The sequence below is a fragment of the Cryptotermes secundus genome, unplaced genomic scaffold, assembly GCF_002891405.2.
Source record: "Cryptotermes secundus unplaced genomic scaffold, Csec_1.0 scaffold106, whole genome shotgun sequence".
NCBI lineage: Eukaryota > Metazoa > Arthropoda > Insecta > Blattodea > Kalotermitidae > Cryptotermes > Cryptotermes secundus.
The window spans coordinates 1,271,687-1,288,443 of record NW_019734310.1 but is presented as its reverse complement, the minus strand read 5'-3'; the positions used below and the strand labels follow the sequence as shown (position 1 = coordinate 1,288,443).

The window sequence follows — 16,757 nt, the reverse complement described above, 5'->3', positions numbered from 1 at the left end:
CGTGAAAATAGGCACATCACTATCAAGGAACTTGGAGTAATGCTGTCCATCAGTGTTGGTAGTGTAGAAGACATCATGAAATACCACCTGCACTATCGCAAGGAGAATGCATGGTGGGTACCACGCACTTTGACAAACGTGAACAAAATGGTGCACATGCAAGCTGCCAGTTGTCTCCTACAGCAGTTTGAAGATGAAGGTGGTGCATTTTTGAAGTCTATAGTGACCACCGATGAAACGAGGGTGCACTACTTCATTCCCAAGTCCCAGCAGTCATCATGCGAGTGGCGGCATATCAGTTCTCCCAAACTCAAGAGCGCGCAGAGGAGCCGTTCAGCAGGAAAAGTGATGGCAATGTTCTTCTGGGACTGGCAGGAGGTTATCCATGTAGACTTTCTGACAGATGCCACAACAGTCAATGCAGCTTATTACTCAGACCTCCTGGCAACAGACGTGAAGGAAAAGATCTGATCCAAGCAGAAGACAGGTGGAAAGCGGGTAGCCTTCCTTCAAGACAATGCATGCCCCCATACAATCAAAACAACAATGGAAACCCTTTGGAAACTGAAATGGAACCTTCTGACACATCCGCTGTACAGTCCCGATTTGGCCCCAAGTGATTTCTACCTATTCGGAAGGCTCAAATCAGACTTGCAAGGCATGTGGTTTGTGGATGACACCGTCATCCAGACTGTTCGGGAGTGGATACACCGCCAACCACAAGTCTTTTTTTAGGGGGGCATCAGGATGCTTCCAGAAAGTTGGAAAAAATGTGTTGACTCCGGAGGGGAGTACGTCGAAGACTGATATGTGCAAGTAAGTGTTTGGCAATGTTTTTTTTTTTTAAATCAGTCCCGGTCATATTTGAACCACCTTGTATATCCTTGATTTATTTTCCTTTGTTTTCTGTTCAATATCTATCTTCCCATTTTATTATTACAGTGTTACGTATCTATCCTCCCATCTTATCATTACAGTGTTGCATCTTCTCCACTTAAACTATTCAATTTAGCCTCCAAATTTGTTAAAACCAAGGAAAACCTTAAATAAGCATTTCTCTGCATACATGTCAAGTTTACTCCTTAAAACAGAATGGTTCCTATACACGTCGCCTGCTCTAACGATTGAAAAACTGTATTTCACCCAAAAGAATGCAGTTATGCATTTCATACAGTTCTCACAATAAACAGAGATCATTTCCCTATGCAACATCAGCTGACTGGTTTTGTAAAAGGAGATGCAGTGTGTTTCTTGTAAGGTATGTGATATATGTGGAGATGATTAAATGGATTTAACCCTCTGAAGCCTGAAAGGCATCTAAATAGAACTTTATATCATCACAGAAAGTGCACTTATCTCCATTACACAGACCACCTGTTAAAGCTCTTCAGAGAAATAACTAACGTTTCTTCCAAGAATCATATCAAACACATAAATGCAATATTATGGGCAAAATGTGGAGTTCTTTAATGTTAAAGCAAGTGGCACATCTAATAACCACTGTGCTTTAAAGAGTCAAAATGGTTATACAAACGAGTGATGAACTTGGTAAAAGAGGACAATGGAACTATCTCTCTCTCTCTCTTTTTCTGTTGTTCCCATTTCAGAGCATATGGCACCCGTGAAACGCTTGGTTTCACTTTAGTCTCTTAATCCTAGGACAATCAGAAGGACTCCTTGGAGGGGATCAGCTCATCGCAAGGTGGACAATGGGATACTACTCACAAATTTCAACTGTAGAGCAAGACCACCATATTAAGGTTTCTTTGGGGAACAGTATATTTAAACACTATAATGAGAAACATTTTAAAAAGCTGAAATTTATTACTGATATTGTTTTAGATCATTAAAACTTAAAACTAAATAAGTGTAAACCCTTAAACTGAAGAATATTTAATCAGGGGCTCCAATGTATTCCAGGTAGATGAAAAAATCACTTTGGCAACCTACAAAACATTCAGGCAACTGATAAATTTAGATGACACAAAATCATACTCCTAAATCAGACGCTGATTCTTGTACTCTTGGTTGCATCCCTCATAACTCACTTTCAACAAACCGTGGAACTGTCAGACGTTTGAAGAGTACTACCTTCTAGGATGTGACTGTGAGTAGTCTGGAAGAAGAATACAGACTTTTCTGAAGAACGTACGGCCACCAATATGAGTAAGCTTGCTGCTGGGCCACGCCACAGCTCAAGCAGTTACTCGCTGGCTTCCCACAGCTTCGGCCTGGGTTCGATCCCGGGTCTGGTCAAGTGGGATTTGTGGTAGACAAAGTGGCGCTGGGGCAGGTTTTCTCCGAGTACTTCGGTTTCCCCTGCAAATCTTCATTCCACCAACTGCTCCACAATCACCCTCACCTATCATCTGGGGCTGGCACAACAGGCCAGAAGTGGCTGCAGTACAAGGGACTTTGTCCCACCCCACTAGCAATAAAAAAAACTTGCTGCTTGTCACTTATTGCTTGCTCAGCATCTATTTAACCTGAAGACAGAGGCAGCATGCTCCTCCAAAACACTGGTGAACTACTGGACTACACAGCATCACATCCCCATGACAGAACTCTTCATAAACACTACTATGAAAAGTTCAAATTTAACATGCCTCATGTCTGTTCAGTTCACTTCTCTATCAGCAAGCATAACATATAATTAACAAACACACCAGCTGCTGTTCCACCAGCTATTCCTCCAGTTCCTCTACACTGTGCGATCTGCTGGTGCTGCTGCAAACTGGAAGCTGTTAATGTGGTGCCAGGTGTAAGGTTGGTATTGTAGTATGTCACACCATCAACATAATCTGAACTATTTCGACAGTCTGAAATCACAAGGAAACAATGATCTCAATAAAGACTGCAATGCATCTCGTATAACCATGGTAGGAAGAAATACACAAATTTAAAACAAAAGTTGGCAGTATGTGACCCATGGTGGGTACAGGACATACAGAGAGCTCTACCTGGCTGATTTCTAAAAGTAAACTTCTACAAATAAGATGGAGGCAAATGATTTCCCATGAAACACTGGTTAACTACTCACCACACTATAGTGTATCATAGTACAAAAGACTACAGTCTATATCTGATGTCTTCAAAACTGAGGTGAATTTGGTCATGCACAAGTATGATAAATTAAAATGTTTCAAGCACACTATAAAGAAATAATAAATACTTATAATTATGTTACTGTAAATGCATGCAGCGAACTTCATTTTAGAAATTATTTGCAGTGAAACACCCATTTCACATTCAATTTAAGATTCTCCTTAATTTAACATTCAGTTTCAAAGATCAAATTACCAGGGTTCAAAATATTCCTCAGTTCAGCATTCAAATGAAGTGGTTCCCAGGAAAACCTTAAACAGGGTTTCACTGTACTTCAAGAAGTTATAACATTCCAATTCTATGAAATTTTATATAACATAGATGATTTTTAAAAGACTCTTCTGAGATTTTCTACACAAGAGATTCCACATGCTCAATTAATGGACACTTGTCTGTATGCCACAGTCTATAAAGGACTGCATCTGGTACAACAACATATATATTTCTTTCAAAATTGGTTAAATGTTTGCCTCTTCCAGTTCAGTGATAACACTCTTTCCCAAAAACAATTATAAATTCTCAAATGAGAATTGTCAGTATGTGTTCCTTAAATTCTGGACATACAAATCAATCTGCATACAAGTGACATGTGCCCAACTAGTGAGTAGGGGCATACAAAGGGGGCACAAACCTGGACACCGAAAAAGGAAAATAGCATGGAACAGAGAGAGAGTTTTATTCTCTGACAAACACATTTTAGTGTGAACAATATGGAATAGCATGGAAATATACCGACTAAAATCTAGTGCATTGCAGCAGTTTTCAAACAGTAAACAATTGCCTGAAGATGGCCAAGTAAGGCCGAAATATGTAGCAACTGAGGCGATTTTAATGTTATTTTAAATTAAAGAGACACTGTGAACAGTTTTAAGTTGCATTAAATACGGAAGCAAATGAGTGACTGATAAATCAATTTGCATTGAAAATAACCCTGGTTGATTCCTGTGGTAACCGATTTGAGGCAATTCACTTCACACTCCCAGAAGTCAATGAGAAATATGACTTAATCATCTGCCACAAAGCATGAGATAACATTTCATACTAAACCAATGCACTTCACTGCCAATACTGGCCATAAAACCATCAGCAACCAAAGCCATTTTTAATTTCAACATGACCAACATAAATTAATGGTAGATAAAATTTTCGAAGATACCACAATGACTAACCGTTTTCTGCATTCAGAAAGTATACTCTGTGAAAAATCATTCTGTGACAATTATGACAATAATATAATTTTCTCAGTGACCCACACAGTTTCCCAGTCATAGTTATGTGCTCTTCTTACTTACTCGTGGAGCTGAGCCCTTCTGCAGCTACTCAAGAATTTCCCAGCATTTTATGGAACCCAAAGGGTCATGACAGTGTTCAAAAGAGCCCTCCGCTGGTCCTTACACTGAGCCAGATCAATCCAATCCATACCATCCCACCCTATCTCTCTAAGTTCCATTTTAATAATTTCATACCTGGAGTGTACTTTGATCGTATCCTGAGTGGAGGCTGTGGAGCTAGGAACTGACTATATGTCTCCCGATGGCTGCTGTCATCATCATCCAGATAGTTGCTGTCATCAAGATATTCCTGTGAACTGGAATCTTCTTGATTAGACATTCCCTCATCATCAGCAAACTCATCACTGTCATCCTCACCCCGCCCAGTCGACTGATCTTCATCTTCTGAATGAAGGGAGTCTGCTTCTTCATTGAGCGGATCTCCAAACCTGTAACAGCCTGCAAAAAAATAAATGTCCTTCTGTACCATAATGAATGAATAGAGGCATGTAGTTAACTTTAAAATTTTGTATACATTTTGGTAATATTTTCCAACTTAAATAACCTGACAGTAGACACTTACTTAACATGTCAACTATCAGAATCTCTGCATATGTTTGGGCTCATTTAACATGTTTCCTGTAATGACATTTTCATATTGTCAAGCATATGGAGTGAGTATAGACTGGGTCTGGATTGGTAATCAGATTTACTGAACACTTTAACAAACAGAACTCATGACTACACTTCACAAATAACTGTCACACAAAGACTGGTGTTCTCAGTCTGTTACAGTCTCCACTAGCCATTGCTTGGTAGTGCCTTCCAATGGTGGATGCTCCACTTTCTCTGGGTTCCCCAACTGTCCCTGTCCTCAGCTACCAACTTCTAACAGCGAGAGCTCACAATGACTGAGCTGCAGCAGTCCTCTAACTCACTCACTCACTCACTCACCAATCAACTTCTCATTAATTAACTAACTTTAGCTCCTAACTTGTCCTGCTAATATCTCAGGATGGACCATGTAGAAAACACCGCTTCCCATCAGTGTTCTACCCTCCTGCTGCCGTGGGATGATAAGCGTTCCTGTCTGCTGGCGGAGCTGCTACCTAGCAATGGCTGTTGTATAGTTGCTTGTTTCACAGTCAATGTTTAGCAATGGGTCTACATGCCACAATATCTATATTTCTGCATAAGTAATGAAATTCTTTTTAGCTGACTTTAGAATGATAATAAAAAAGGAAGTTAGATTCATTAAATATGTGTATGTATGTATGAGGTGTATAATAATTACAAGTAAACGCATTTCTGATGCATTTTCAGTTTACAACAGAATAAAGAATGGGAATGCTTTAATCTCATTACATTTTAATTTGAATACAGAGTATGCAATCAGGAATATCCACACAATGAGAAAGGGCTCAAAATCAATAGCTGTAAATCACATACTTGCTCTGACTACAAGTCCTTGGATGAGAAATTAAAAAATATAATATGAATAAAAATAAAGAATACATTTTACAGGTTAACAAAGAAATTCATCTGAACATATCGAACTAAATACACGATCATGACATGAAGCCATCATATACATAACTATTTGAACACATTAAAAAAAAAAAAGCAGAGTAATTGGAAGGCTGAGGATCTTAGGGAGTTCAGTTGTGCGTACACTGTGTACACTCTGCGACGCTGGTAACATAGGGAACATAGCTTACGGAAGTCTGTGTGGCCAGTCACATTGGCAATAAAGTGAGATATTTTTCTGTTTGTATAGTGAACGTAGCATGCGTCACGTATGTAGCGCTCTGTGTGACCGAACCTTTAAAAGCACTGAAATTCAGCACATAACCACAGCAACTGATACAGGTGTTACATCCATTACAAATGAGGAATAATTCAGACTCTGTAGTCATACAGATTATTTTGTTACCAGACAGTTTCGCTTGTTCCAGAATATACTGCTGAAGAGGTAGGAGATGTGCCTGGATCTCAGGACCCAGAATGTACGGTGGATAGTCTCCTAGATTACTATACAGAGGACCTCCACCAACTGGCTCTCCACTGCAACCCAGTCCCTTGTTATCCAGGTTCCCATGAGAAAACTTTCCTACTGTTGGATTTCCATTGTTGTAGCCAGAATTCTGTAAAAACATACAACATTGGCAAGCTACCACCATAAAATAAACATTTTTGTAAAATGCATGTCTGCATAATAGCAAAGAATTAATGACAAGTTCCTCAATTATTTTAGGAGTTTGGCTGATATTTAAGTACGTGCCTGTTTAATAAAAACAAAGTGATGCTCTCATGTCCAATTGTAAGTTCGTTGAGAACCATAAGTATGCTACATAAGGTCCAATCATTAATCAACAAGTCTACTTACAACTCTCAAGACATTTCTGTTATGCGGCGACTTGTAAATGGTCACAAAAGTGGGAATCTACAAAGTGATATATCCACCATGACAATCCACTTGCCCACTGCGTGCCAGTTCTCAGCTAAACACAGCATTCCACAAGTGAGACACCCTTCTTATTAACAAGATTTTTTCTTCTGTTCCCTAATCTTGAGGGTTGAAGGTTTAAGGACAGGAAAACTGAACAGAATGTAATGGAGTAGACATCAGTGATCTGAAAAACCAGGACTGAGAGATGTGTCTCGTATTGGGCAGACCTGTAAACTGCTTTGCAAGATGAAAATAAGACAAACAGATACAACCTCTTTATCATTAATTCACTTTGTGCAAAATATGAAAATGGCTACCTTAGCAGAAGAGTTTTCCCTTGCTGACAGATGAGTGGGCTGTGACAGTTTGTTGAGGTGCTCAGGCTGACCAGTGGAAACGGAGATCAACTCGTCATATGAAGCTGGTCCCTTACCACCACACAAGACTGCATCAACATCTGACCCTCCTGGTAATGTTGTAGAACGGTGTCTTGACACTGGTGGAGGTTCAATGGATGCAAAAGGGTTTGGATGTATCGATTTCTTGATGCCACGAACAATGGCCGCAGGACTAGACGGAGACGTGGTTGCAGGTGATGATGGGGAAGGACTTGAAGTGGGATCTTCACTGGATGAATTATCATTACTATGAGTCTTAATGGAAGATGCTGCTGATGCCGTAATACAATCACCAAGTGCATTGTATTTATGGGACTGTTTCTTTTGGGGCTGTTGTAGTTGTAACTGATCTCGATATCTGCAATAAATCCCAGTGGAGATTTGTTAAGATGCTACATGTTACAGTTCACAGTGTAATCTCAATGATGCAAGAGCGGAGTAACTCCTTATCATCTTGAATCTGCATGTGAAGGGTTAGGCTATTTCAACATAATTCACATAAGATGTACTTCCCAGAAAACCTAAATTATTTCATTGTCACAATCAAAATCTTGCCCATGGTAAGTGAATTCAATGCAGTGAACACTAATGTTCTTCCTACTTGCTTTCAGCAGTATATATATCCTAAATCACATACTATGCAATCTGTTACAGCAAGTTACCTTAGTTTCTGTGTATGTTCAAATGCATTTACCACCTGTCTTGCTATCCCACAATATCTAACATTATGCCAAATATGAAGAGAATAATTAAATTAAGCATTATTCCTTAGTGAAGGTACTGAGACATCCCAAGTTTGGGACTAGATGCTTTATAACTTCAAGGACAAATATCCGATGGATGAAATATAGTAGTATATTCCATATAAGGCAAAGCTCTGACCAGTTGGTAGCTCAGGAACATTGGCATCTGAAGTTTTACAAAATTTAATACATCCTTCATTGTATCACACTGCCCAGTCTGTGCATAATAACCCAATGAATGTGTAATATACCTGGGTTCTGATTTTGTTTTCCGATGCATAAGGGGGGTTGATATACTGACAAGATCATCTTTAGTTGTATGATCCGCAGCATCCTTTGATGACTTTCCTACACCTGAAGTTACCCCAACAGAATTAGATGCTGTTCTAGAGTAACAAGATGCTGCAGTTGTTCCGAAGTTGATACATTCTCCACCTGTATTCCCTCCTGTCATACCAGGTTGCCTTGTGCCCCCTTGACCATATTTCCGCCGTGCTTGTGGTGTTGACTCCACTGAACGCATTCCTCCAACAGACGGACTACCACCTACAAAAAAGTTAACATTAAATATGAGTGCATCGCAACAAAAAACTGAAAATCCTTCTGAATTCTTTGTCTTGCCATGTGTCCGGAAAATAAACTTATTGATTTTTAAGGTGTATTAGCTCTGTAATGCTAACATATCATCATCATCATCAAGAGCAGGAGAAATGATAATTTCAGCTTATTTTAAAAAATATAACACACACAAATTTACGTACTGGCACACTAAAAAAAGATATATTTCAGATGAACCCCTCGAATTTTAATCTGTAAAATTATAATTTCCAAGATTCACTTGTATTTTCCTGTATTTTAACTGTAATACAATATTAGAATAGTAACGAAATTTGTGTAAATTTAAGTCACAAAACAAGCTGGTGATAACTAATGATTTAATGTTGGACAATGTGAAGTATATGATATTCACACAGAATTACATGTGATTAGAAAATTTAGAACTATGTAAACAAGAAAGAGTTTAATTACTTACATGAGAATACAGTGAATTACTTGCATGAAAATACGGTAAAAACTAAATATATATTTGGGGGATAAAAATGACTTAACATGCAAGATGTGAGAGTCACATGACAATTACTCTGAAGACTGCTATATTCTAGGATGTGACATTGTATAGCCTGGTAGAACTTTACTAATATTTTTGAAGAACGTTCTACCTTCATCTTCAGCATAGAAGAATGACTAAAATAGACCTCATACATTGCAAAGCCCATCTTAAAAAACCACCTTCAACATAAATTAAAAAAGTACTGAAGTTCCAATGGCTTACCTTAAAAGTATTAGCCACAGATACAATAGCAAGTTACAGAAGCTCAGGTACCATCCACAGACATGACAATAAGTTACAGATGACGCAGTGAATAGTGAAGGCAATGAAAATTATGGTTCATCATGAACATAATCTGTTATCACTCTTGTAACACAGCACAGAAATAAATATTTAATATCCTGTAATGAAATATCACTCCCAAATCTTGATCAAATTCATGCCCATGGTATTTGAAGGACCTGAAGATGGCTGAAACGTGTCTATTTGAGAATTCGTAAAAAAAATTGTGGTAAGTGTGGATGGTCAATTACAATAAATTATCTTAATCATACCAAAAGTTCAGTCTTACCTATACTAGTACCACCTCCACTGCCACAACTACCACCACCGCCGCCGCCACCACTACTAGGAGCTCCAAGAAAATATTTCTCATGCATGGAATCATCTTCATCTTGATATTGGTGATATTTTTCACGCCGCTGCATAAAACTATAACTACGAGCTAGAGGTGTTGGTAATGGCTGTTGACTTTGGTTTTTATGACGTGATGTAGAGCGGTTTTCATGTCCACTGAAACCATAAGTTCCTCCTTCTCTGCTCTCTGCCACATCAAAACTTCGTTGTTTCGCAAGTAATACACTGCCACTCACGCCCGCACTGCTAACTTGATCACGACATTGATTGATGGGTAATGGTACAGACAGCAACCCATACTTGTCAAGACTACTTCTCTGCTGCTGAGTTAAATGTTGTACCTATAAACACAAGCAAATATTCTCATGTTTAATCCCTCAAGCCAGCATTTAATCTCATACTTGTTGTACAAAGCAGCAAAGTGACCCTGTACCAGACATTTCTCAAAGCATTCATTTCAGAAATTACTAAAGCGAGTTTTATGAAATTTTCAGGAGGCATAACAAATTTTCTAAACTTTCATATAGCATAATTTATAGCTTGTTGCCAGGCCATACGATGTACTAGGCAGTGCCACTTAGAAGCCACCATGCATCTGGTGAATGTCACAAAACATTCCTTCTATATCCTATTAAATCGTTCAGCCAGAAGAAAAATTACAGTGAAAATTTCAATCTTTGGAGATGTAAGGCTTCAGTTAAATTCTCTGCTAAGAGATGGCACAGCAACAATGATTCTTCTGTGGGCTTGCAGCCAGTGATGGCATACATGGGCAGCTGCCAATACTATATCTCACTGACTTTAGAGTACATACTCCAGATACTGTCTTGAGGGTTTAATAAACAATCACTCAAAAACAATGAGCTCTTCTGACTTTAACAAAATATTATCGTCAAACGGAACTTAAAGAAGTTCCGATATCAATGTATTTAGATGCACTGTTACTAAAAGCAGAGCTACTGATAATTACACGAAGGCATGTTGAAGGCAATGACGAACTAAAAAGTTTTCAAATGGAATGATATTTTAAGAAATTCCATTCCATTCCATTAAGACTTTAATGAATGTATATATAATTATGCCGGTCACGGTAGCCGAGCGGTCTAAGGCATGCACTGTCTTCGCTCGCTCAGAAGCCGAGATCGTGGGTTCGAATCTCACTCAGGGCATGGATGTTTGTGTGCGTTTTTCTGTGTTTGTCTACACGTAGAGGCCTTGCGATGAGCTGATCACCCGCCCAAGGAGTCCTACCGTATGTGTAAGATCTAGAAAAACCGAAGTGAACAGAGTTCATGGAGGTAGGCCTAGGCCCACTGGGGCTGTAGTGCCAAGGAAAAAAAATATATGTATATATAATTATAGTCTCATAATCCTTCACAATATAATGTAATCAGAATTAAACATAGTTAAAAATTTGTGGAATAAAGCTAAAGTGCCATTATCATTATCATCTTTCTGTTTACTAATTTTCTCACAACTCAGGGACAAAGCAATTTTGTAACATAATGTATTACCAAGGGTCAGCAGTCAGGCAAAAATCCTACTTGACAGATAATTCTTCACAATGAAAAATGTGACTAGCCATATTAATTGGTTCACACCAGCCTACATATAATTACTTAACACACAAAAAGCATAAAATACTGTCCCTTAAGTTAGTGTTACCCAACTGCTGGGCTGTGGCCCTGTACCAGGCCTTGGCATCAATTATGCCGGGCCCTTGTCTTATAAAAAAAGAATTTACAAGGCCGCGGTCTCACAAAGGTTGAGAACCACAGCCTTACATCATATGTTCTGCATTCAAAATATTATTTATTGAAAGTTCAAATTAATAAGTTCACAAGATTTTCATATCTGTCTAAATTCTTCACTCATCACAGACAAGCAGATGACTGGGTTTCCTGAGCCCTGTGTATTGGCAAAGTAAAGTGAACTGCACGTTAAAACATCTCCAAAAGTATATACCTCCACAATGAGTCATCCATCGTTCTCACAATGTGACAGCAAAAACGTTCAATTTACAATGATTATATTTTCAAACTTTGAATACCTGTGAATTAGCTTCACCAAGAGGTTTCTTCTTAAAAAGAGGTGTACTAGTGGAAAGTGTTAGGCCGCTACTACCATCCCTATGTCTCTGCTCCAGTGCAAGTGCAGGAACATCCCTATCACGAAGCCGATGTTCAAGAGATGTGACATTAGGAGGAGGAGGTGAGAGTCCTATGATATTAAAACAAAGACAAATTATATATTGCAGCCACAGTAACATTATGATGATTCTGAACACTGCCATAACATACCTATAAACTTTCATTTAATGACAATACCTAAATGATAATTAACATAATGAGCAGTGCCATGATTAATATATGGTAAAAAGGGTGAAGCTATCCCTGTAACAGGCTGTGGAGGCCCATAGGGCTGTGAGACGTCGAGGTCCCACATTTTCTAGACAATTGGCTCAGATAGGGCAGTAACATTATCAGCCCTACATGCCGGCCACCCTGCATCCCCCCAGGAAGATTCCTGGTACTCGTTTCTGTTAGAGGATGAGTTGAATCCAGAGCCGCAGTGCGGCTGGAAGATTAGGTAAACTGAAAAATTCAATGACCTCATAGGGACTCGAACCCATGAAAGTAGCATAGTGCCTCAACCAACTATGCTGTCGCATGCCCCACTAATATATGGTACTATCTACATTAAGCAGACCAAAGTTTCAGAATGTGGTATGATCTGAACTGTAGGGAAGAAGCTACTCAAAAAAAATGTTCTTCTCTCTACATAAAAAAAGAGATAAAAAAACCGTTATGAGAGCTAGAATTAACATACATGCCCAAGAAACCTCCTCAGAACTGAAGGAAAACACTTTTCAATATAGTTAACGATACAGTTTTTGATACAACTCTGAAGTTTAAGACAATCTTGACTAATATCATCTTCAAAATATCATCAGTTGCATCTCAAAGATGTTCTGAAGTTTACTCTTAGATTGTGGTAGGCTAGTACTATATCTTGACATCCACATACGATAACACTGCAACATCAGGGACATTTAATTATATTTGCAGCTGCAAGGAGAGGCAGGGAACCATCCTTGAGTTAAATTGAATGTTAGGGCCAAAATTAAAAATCACAATACTACAATTACACAAACTTTAATGATATTTATTGATTTTAAAACTACAATTTATGAACCACTGTAATTATGTGAATTTGGTCTCAGCTATATTGTTTATTCATAATGACAGTTTCTCTGCTTGGTTCTACTTTTCACCATCAGAGATCGCATATTATTTGTAAACATTCTAGAGGATTCTGGACAGTAGCCAGTATGAGTTAGTGAGTCCAGCAGTAGGGTTGGGCTGCAAGCACATCAAAAGCATATTTTATTTATATTAGAAACACCACTATTTATGTAATATTTCTTATTCATGAATAACTTGTACATGGTTAAAGTTAGCAGTAGATTTTAACAACTGTGTTGTATTATTTCAAGAGTACTAACACCAAATTCCTAGAACAGTGGCATTACTACAAGTGCAGTCACTACTGTAAATCATCCTCATTATTTTAATGAATAACTGTTAGAAGTTAATACCACAAAGAGAAACTGGCAGCCCCTGCAAATTAGTAACCTATCATAATTAACTGCATTTGAATAGAAATGTCAAAATCAAATAATTTATACATGGCTAACTATCTTTAACTTACAACTTCTCTACCTTTAGCCTGTACCTTTTCCACCTTCTTGCAGTTTATGATATGGTTCTGTACACATTTTAACCTTTCTATGTTGGCCACAATGAAACAATACTGATTATTTTTGTACCAGTCAGTCAATCAGAAAACCTCTCCACCCATCCATCCCTTCTAAGTACCTTCATCCTCTCCTTTCCTGATAGATAGATTAGAAAACAAAAGTGGAAATATCTCTCCCATATTAATATGATATTAGGTATACGGTCCTACTAAAAAGTATTATGTGGTGGCAAAAGTAACACAACAACAGTGCAATATAAAGTCATTGTAAGCCAAAAAGAAAGGCAACATTCATAATATAAGTTGGTCACCTGCCACATCTGAGTGGAATGACAGATGGCCAACACAGACAAGTTTCACTGTACATACATTTAGGTATTTAGGGCAACTACACTTAACAACAAAAGCACAGACCAGCATAAATAATATACAAATCAGTATTTACCAGCTGGATTGCTAGCAGTGTGCCGATGAGTGTGATGGTGGTGATGACTGTTGGAAGAATGATGGTGATGATGTGGAGATTCCAACAAACGGTAACCAGATTCGAGACTTGTGCGACTATGTGACACCGAACTGGAGTCACTTGATCTTCCAGAGTCCTGAATGAAACAGGACATTCAAAGATTTCCTTTATTCACAAATTCTTGAATGAAGTCATAGTGATTATACTTTTATTCCACAATGGGCTGGCCGATAACACACTGGCCGGCTATACCTCCATTCCACAATACGTCTATGTGATGCATTACTTAATTAAGCATAAGGATACCTTTACATTTATCATGTTTTACAAAAAAATATATATACATTTTCTACATTTAGGCTTGAGGGAACTGCCCACATTGAATCAAGTGCTAGCCAATCACAGGCTAGGAACAATCTGCTGCTAAGGAAGGGCTGGGTAAACAGCCACAGCTAAGTAAAGCCTACAACACGTTGACAACAGTAGGTGTCCGCTGTTAGGCAATGGACGCATTTTCTATAGGTCAGACTCAAGGTTATATAAGCGGAAGATATAGCAATAGAGATTATTATTGTTGTTGTTGTTCACCCAGCTTAACAACAATTCTTCAAATAGTAGTTTGTCTGCATATTCTGTACAACTACAATAAATATTTATGTAATACTTTAATAAGTGGTTGTCTCTACATATGACACCCCACAGACTCCTTACAAATAACATCTTTGTCTAGTAAAGTTAGTCAAGACATGCTGACTCCTGTCATAAGTTCCAGTATGGGAGGCATAAAAAAAGAGAATAAAGCTATCCCTGTGCCAGGCCATGAAGGCCCATAGGACTGTGAGACGCTGAGGGTCCCACATTATCTAGACAATCAGCTCAAAGATGGCAGTAAGGTTGTCAGCCTTACACGCTGGCCGCACTTTACTCCCCAGGAAAATTATTCAATTAATTCCTGGTACTCATTTCTGTTAGAGGCTCAGTGAACCCCAGGGCCATAGTGCGGCTGGAAGGATTAGGTTTACAATATTATATTTAAGCATCCTGCTGCACTCTATACACACACAAATATATCCCATTCTAGTAAAACAATAAATACTGGCCTACTTTAGATATGAAAAAATAACGAACATAGAACATACACTCAAAAAATTAACGAATTGCAACCAACTATAAAGTTTAGAGTCAATTTTACCGACCACACAACATATTTTTATTATTATTACACTACATGTTTCGACCTCAGGAGGTCATCCTCAGGTGTACGAACACAGTTGTATAATTACACGCAATCACATTCGTCTTCTCACTTATTCGATCCAGGATGCAAGAAACAATTAAAACTATAAAGTTTACCATTGAAAGAGAACAACAAGAATCTATTAACTTTCTAGATATAACAATACATCGTAATGAAGATAGTTTGCAATTCGCAATATATAGGAAACCCACACAGACATCATAATACCTAACAGTTTGTGCCATCCATTCGAGCACAAATTGTCAGGCATTAACTACCTAATAAATAGACTCTACATATACCCAACAACAGAAAAAGGAAAATAGAGAAGAACACTATTAAAAACATACTACATAACAACGGATATGACACAAACATAATCAAGAGATCACATCAGACAAAACAAAAACAAAAATCAAACACACATGACGAACAACAACAAAAAACAAAGTGGGCCATATTTACATATAGTACAAAAGAAGTAAGAAAAATTACAAAACTTTTCAAAGACACACAGATAAAAGTAGCATTCCACACATTAAACACAATAGAAAATATACTCAAACAAAAACCACAATTAGATAAATACAATAAAAGTGGCATATACCAAATGAAATGTGTAGATTGACTACTGAAATACATTGGGCAAACGGGCCGAACATTTAACACCAGATATAAAGAACATATACATGATATTAGAAATAATAATAGCAATTCCGGGTACTCAAATCACATACTAAATAAGGGACATGNATCATAATACCTAACAGTTTGTGCCATCCATTCGAGCACAAATTGTCAGGCATTAACTACCTAATAAATAGACTCTACATATACCCAACAACAGAAAAAGGAAAATAGAGAAGAACACTATTAAAAACATACTACATAACAACGGATATGACACAAACATAATCAAGAGATCACATCAGACAAAACAAAAACAAAAATCAAACACACATGACGAACAACAACAAAAAACAAAGTGGGCCATATTTACATATAGTACAAAAGAAGTAAGAAAAATTACAAAACTTTTCAAAGACACACAGATAAAAGTAGCATTCCACACATTAAACACAATAGAAAATATACTCAAACAAAAACCACAATTAGATAAATACAATAAAAGTGGCATATACCAAATGAAATGTGTAGATTGACTACTGAAATACATTGGGCAAACGGGCCGAACATTTAACACCAGATATAAAGAACATATACATGATATTAGAAATAATAATAGCAATTCCGGGTACTCAAATCACATACTAAATAAGGGACATGCATACAGAACAATAACACATGTAATGGAAGTGGTAACAACAGGAAAGAAGGGTAGACATTTGAGTACATTAGAGAAATACCATATATATAAAATAAGTAAGAAGGGCCTACACATGAATGACACACACAAAGAAACACACAATCCCATATTTCAAACGATACACGAAATCTATACAGACTAACGGTACCTCCCTCTCCCCACCACCCACCCCCCTCCTACACTCACCAACATAAAACACAGCACACAATACATCAGACAGCACACGTAGTACAGATAAGCAGCGGCACGCACACA

At 37.9% G+C, this 16,757-nt stretch overlaps 1 protein-coding gene across 4 annotated transcripts in view; it reads right to left on the bottom strand.

Annotated features, from left to right (window-relative positions):
• The window catches only part of LOC111868414 (filaggrin), a 113,173-nt gene that overhangs the window by 37,846 nt on the left and 58,570 nt on the right, over nt 1-16,757 (bottom strand). For all 4 annotated transcript variants that reach the window (XM_023859023.2, XM_023859021.2, XM_023859024.2 and 1 more), the window contains exons 6-13: nt 13,918-14,074; nt 11,764-11,933; nt 9,649-10,054; nt 8,218-8,512; nt 7,143-7,581; nt 6,310-6,520; nt 4,572-4,835; nt 2,667-2,819 (exon numbers count right to left, since the gene is read on the bottom strand). In XM_023859023.2, coding sequence (XP_023714791.1) covers nt 2,667-2,819; nt 4,572-4,835; nt 6,310-6,520; nt 7,143-7,581; nt 8,218-8,512; nt 9,649-10,054; nt 11,764-11,933; nt 13,918-14,074 — 2,095 coding nt within the window. The remainder of the gene's footprint in view (nt 1-2,666; nt 2,820-4,571; nt 4,836-6,309; nt 6,521-7,142; nt 7,582-8,217; nt 8,513-9,648; nt 10,055-11,763; nt 11,934-13,917; nt 14,075-16,757) is intronic.